Genomic DNA, 4,743 nt, shown 5'->3' on the forward strand with positions numbered 1-4,743 from the left:
GCAGATGCTGAACAAATGTCATGCTAAACAAACAAAATAGTTTTACAGGCTAAAGCTGTTTATATGTAAACAGAAGGAAAACAGTTCCTAAATAACATGTAAACCAAACAGAATATACTGTCTAATTTTCAAGCACATCAATTGCTTCAAGTGAAAACTACATTTATATGTTTTACAGTTATTTAAGTAGAGCTTCTAATGTTTTAAAGTTTCTCAGACTCCAGGCACATAAGAGGGTTAAATAAGTGAAATTAATTACTAAGGGATATATATACTATAGAAAATCTGACTTTCTTAAGTAACTATTAAAAAAAACCACAAAAATAAAAAAAAATGTCATGTTTAGAATCTGATCTCCAAATTCAGATTTCTGTAGTCAAAGTTATCTTACATTTGAGTAGACAACAAGTGATTCTTACAACATTTCAAGTCTTCAAGCCCCTAAACAAGCAGAATCGGTTTAATGACATAGTCACTCCTGATTGAGCTATGTTCTTATAGAATCATAATAGTCCCTGATGAGAAATAACAGAGGACAATGACAGTACATATCTTCAAAGATGTGCATATAGCAGATGGAGAAAAACCTCTCATTTGGATTTTCCCTCTATATAATACCTGGAGAGCACGTCCCTAGCAAATAAAAAAATCTGAATGATTCTGAACTGACACTCTCATAATCAGTTACAGCAAAACTGTCCTTAATAGAATATTTTTCTAAAGGTTCCAATAATTATAACCTTAAGGTATAAAAACTGAAAATAAATAGTCCAGAAATGTTCTCTTTCCACATGCTATGGGTCATTAATCCTCACTTTGACAGGTCAGCTTACTCTGTTTTCTTTATGATTGTCTGGCAAATGAGTAAGCAAATACTCTCACCAAAAGATTTTTACTAAACTCTGAAGTACAGCAAACTGGAAAAAAATATGTTTATATGGCTTTTACTAAATGAAAAATAAAAAGATTTATCAAAAATAAATTTTAAAATATGTTGCTACTAAGTATGGCACATTTCAACATGTAAATGATGTTATTATATAATATTAAGGTTACAAAGTAACAAAATGTAAATTTCCAAATACTAAGAAGTAGCACATCTGTATGAATACAACAGTATATGTCACATTTAAATTAACAAATAATATATAATCTGTGTAAGAAATGTGATTGTGATGAGATTTTACTAAAAACTCCAGTAATGAATAAGTGTTTTGGGACCATTATGAGAAACTTTAGTAATTACTATGACTTATAAAATAAAGGACTAAACTCTGACATTATTTTTTTCACAGGCTGAACTGTTTAAGACTTTTGTAGCAACATTATGTAGCCATATACAAAAATCAGTAATCCTTTGGCATTTTGCAACTATTTATTTTTAATAAATGCAAAGATTTGACTCATTCTCTCCAAACTGCTATTCATGTATAGTTGTCTATTATGACAATCAATTAAATATTCATATCCAGAAAAATATCTGTATGCCTGCATGAAAATTGCTTGTTTACTTAACGGGCATACATAACTTACCCAAAATTGAAAACCACCAACTCATGCATAGAGTACATATGACTTAGATATGAAAAGAGGAACTTTACCTGCTCTCAAGTGTCCAACCACATCTGCAAGGCTACCCTTCTTTACTTTGGTGATGAAGGCACCGAGGCGTCCTAAGTCAGTCATTTTTCCTCCAACAACCTGGATAATTATACATTTGTAAGTTCCCAAGACTCACACTGAAACAAAAGTCTCTTAGTTTGGGGAATTATTCCTACATATTTTGTGATATGTTTAGAATTGAATGTAGGAACAAAAATGACATGAAATCTATTTTTGGTTAAAGGGGGCTGCAGCATAGTAGCAACAAGAACTTACCCTATTGCATGTGAGATAATGTGTCCTAAGGAAGTTTATATACTGGTTCGTTGTACCAACCTCACACAAAAGGGTGTCTGGGACAATGTGCCCCTAAGAATACACGATGTCCCCTTTCACCATCAGACAACAGGTGTTTGACACTTTACTAATACTGGAGTTCATTTTTCTTTATCTAAATTCACTTGAATTTCTATAATTGACCATGGTCTATTGTGACATGGGAACTTGATCCTTTTCATATATTTTTAGTCTAAGACAAAGACTGAGGATTTAAAATTTAAACCAAGAACAGACCACTTTGGGGAAGCAGTTCACCATGGTGTAGAGTAACGGCCTAAGTTTATCACATCTCCTGAACACCTGAATGACCTCCTCATCTGATATACATAGAGGATCCAATCTGAGTCTCCAAGGCTAAGTTAAAGCACTGAATGGTTAACATGCTCACCTGGATTTTCCTCAATAACTAAAATTAAACATATCTGAAAGGTTCTCAGTTTAATTTCTCCCAATGCAGGGGCTCAATATATATGATTCAAAATGGGAAGGGTATCATCAAAAGTTGAAGTTGATCATTAGGGACATGGCCAATAGTGGAGGTGATCAGAATTAGTTCATAGCAAGAGAATTAATGATAATAATCAATAAGGTGACATTAGCTGAAAAAAAGTTTTTAGTTGGATTCATAGGCAATGGTTTTAAGGAGATCAAACTATTACCCAACTATACAATACAATCTCTTGATAAATAATCATTTTAAAGCAACATTTATGAGTGTTTATGAAAGCAAATAAAACCATGTGACAACATTCATACATGTTACACACAATAAAACAAAATGTATATATATATTTTTTTTTCTTGCCAAACAAAATATTTGTAATTTTTAGTTGCTTTTTTATCTGTTAGAAGTCAGTTAATATTTTTAAAGGTACATTTTACTCTTTGGGTATAAATTTTATTGCACTTAGGAAACAATCTTTTCAGTGATCTTTGAGGTTGCTTGTCAAAATATAATAAAATTATGAGATTCATATTATCTAATGTTATTACTTTCCATTAAAACCATTTTAATGTAAAAACAGTCCTTTAACTTTATGTTCAGAGGAGAATTCTACTATTTTTCAACATTTTATTGCAGTTTCCTAACGTATCTGTATGCCATTTTAACAAAATGAGTTTAAAATACTGCCCAGATAAAGGTACTAAATACACCATAAGCCATCAATATATTAACAAGATATATTTACTAGAAGAACTTTTTTCTGAAGAGGAGAGGATGACCACTGTAAGAAACTTTGTTGAATGCAGTCACACTTTAATTCATCATTTAAGAAACATTATAAACCAGGATACTTACTTTCAGACCCAGTAATGCACCTGATTCTTTGGGCATGGTTGTTCTCTTGTTAAGAATAACACGTCCAATTAATCGATCCCCTTCTTTAGAAGGCTGCCACGTTACAGGATGCTATTAAAACATGAACAAAGTTAAGAAGCTAAACCAGCTATTCTCTTTCCTATACACACATAATTACTGGTTGTAGTGTGATGCAATTTCCTCAGTTAAGGACACTCTGAGGGGATTCCTTCTTCTCGTGGGCTCTATCCTTGGCTTATAACAATTTTCATTTACAGTTGTAATTTTTTCGAAATAGGCACTTATTATACTACATCATTCTAAAAAGTCAGAATCTAAGTACCTCTCCAAAATACAGCTCTGAAATGAAATGAAATGAAATATTAAAATGTATCTGCTGATATCAGTCAAGTCGATTCTGTATTCTGAGTTGTCAGTGATGTTGATATCATTAAGCAAATAATATCTCATTTACAAATAGCCATTACTTAACACTTGCTTTTACTACTTTAAAATTTGTTTGAAGTATTATTCAGTGCTAACTTATTTTTCTTCAAAACTGTACTGTCTTAAATGAAATCAGTATTTTCTTTCATAAGATATATAATGGAGCAGAATAAGGTTACTGTCTATCACATATCAGCAAAGGATGAACGGCCTACATCTTCCCGGAGCTCCCAAATCTCCCTCCCCGGATGCTCACCGAGCTAATAGGTGATGTTTCCCGGCTATGCCACGTGGCGGGATCCAGCCAGTAATAATCCAAGTCACCTGCACAGTAGGGAGAGAAGGAAAAGTGCAATGGCTTTGAAGTGGAGAAGGAATACCTTATGTGCAACTTCCTCAATCTATGAAGGGTTAATAAATTTCATAATCTTGGGTGTGTGCATCTCAGATTGTACACATCTGTGCTACACAGGCTGTGACCTGCACGCCCAGAATGAGTGGGTGCAACAATGCATATTGTCCTAGGGGAGGGTTATCTTTCCTCTCATCCTAGAAACACATAAAAAGTATAGAAAGAACTAGGTTATCTCACGCACTGCCCCGCAATGGACTACCCACGCCAAGACACAGACTGTCATGAGTGATACTGGCTAAAATTATATTCACTCACTGAGATGAGTACTAAAATTTAGTGCCTCTTCTTCAACTCTTCTGAACTATATCGTTTTTCAAAATTATTCTCTAGTCTCTATAACTGGACACACAGTTTAAGGACATTTTTGAAAAAGTGATGTGAAAGTTAAAGATCCAAAAAAACTTTTAGCAAAAGAGTACATGCATGTGTTCCAGAACATGTGTATACCCGTGGTGGATTCATGTAGATGTATGGCAAAACCAATACAGTATTGTAAAGTAATTAGCCTCCAATTAAAGTAAATAAATTTATATTTTAAAAAAGAGTACATACAACTGACAGAATTCACTTTTACTAAATCATAAAAAAGACTTTAAAAATTCTAACTTTTTAAACATGAATTTATGAACATTTACTTTGG

The 4,743-nt window shown here is 32.9% G+C and overlaps 1 protein-coding gene across 3 annotated transcripts in view; it reads right to left on the reverse strand.

The window, feature by feature from the left end:
- RIMS1 (regulating synaptic membrane exocytosis 1) overlaps positions 1–4,012 on the reverse strand; it is a 182,409-nt gene extending 178,397 nt beyond the window's left edge. For 2 of the 3 annotated variants that reach the window (XM_010851269.1, XM_010851270.1), the window contains exons 1-3: positions 3,945–4,012; positions 3,242–3,352; positions 1,602–1,701 (exon numbers count right to left, since the gene is read on the reverse strand). In XM_010851269.1, the coding sequence (XP_010849571.1) occupies positions 1,602–1,701; positions 3,242–3,277 (136 nt within the window). In that variant the 5' untranslated portion in view covers positions 3,278–3,352; positions 3,945–4,012. The remainder of the gene's footprint in view (positions 1–1,601; positions 1,702–3,241; positions 3,353–3,944) is intronic. The other variant, XM_010851272.1, reaches the window with a different exon arrangement.
- Between the last annotated feature and the right edge of the window lie 731 nt (positions 4,013–4,743).

This window comes from Bison bison, unplaced genomic scaffold (genome assembly GCF_000754665.1).
Source record: "Bison bison bison isolate TAMUID 2011002044 unplaced genomic scaffold, Bison_UMD1.0 scf7180017864300, whole genome shotgun sequence".
NCBI lineage: Eukaryota > Metazoa > Chordata > Mammalia > Artiodactyla > Bovidae > Bison > Bison bison.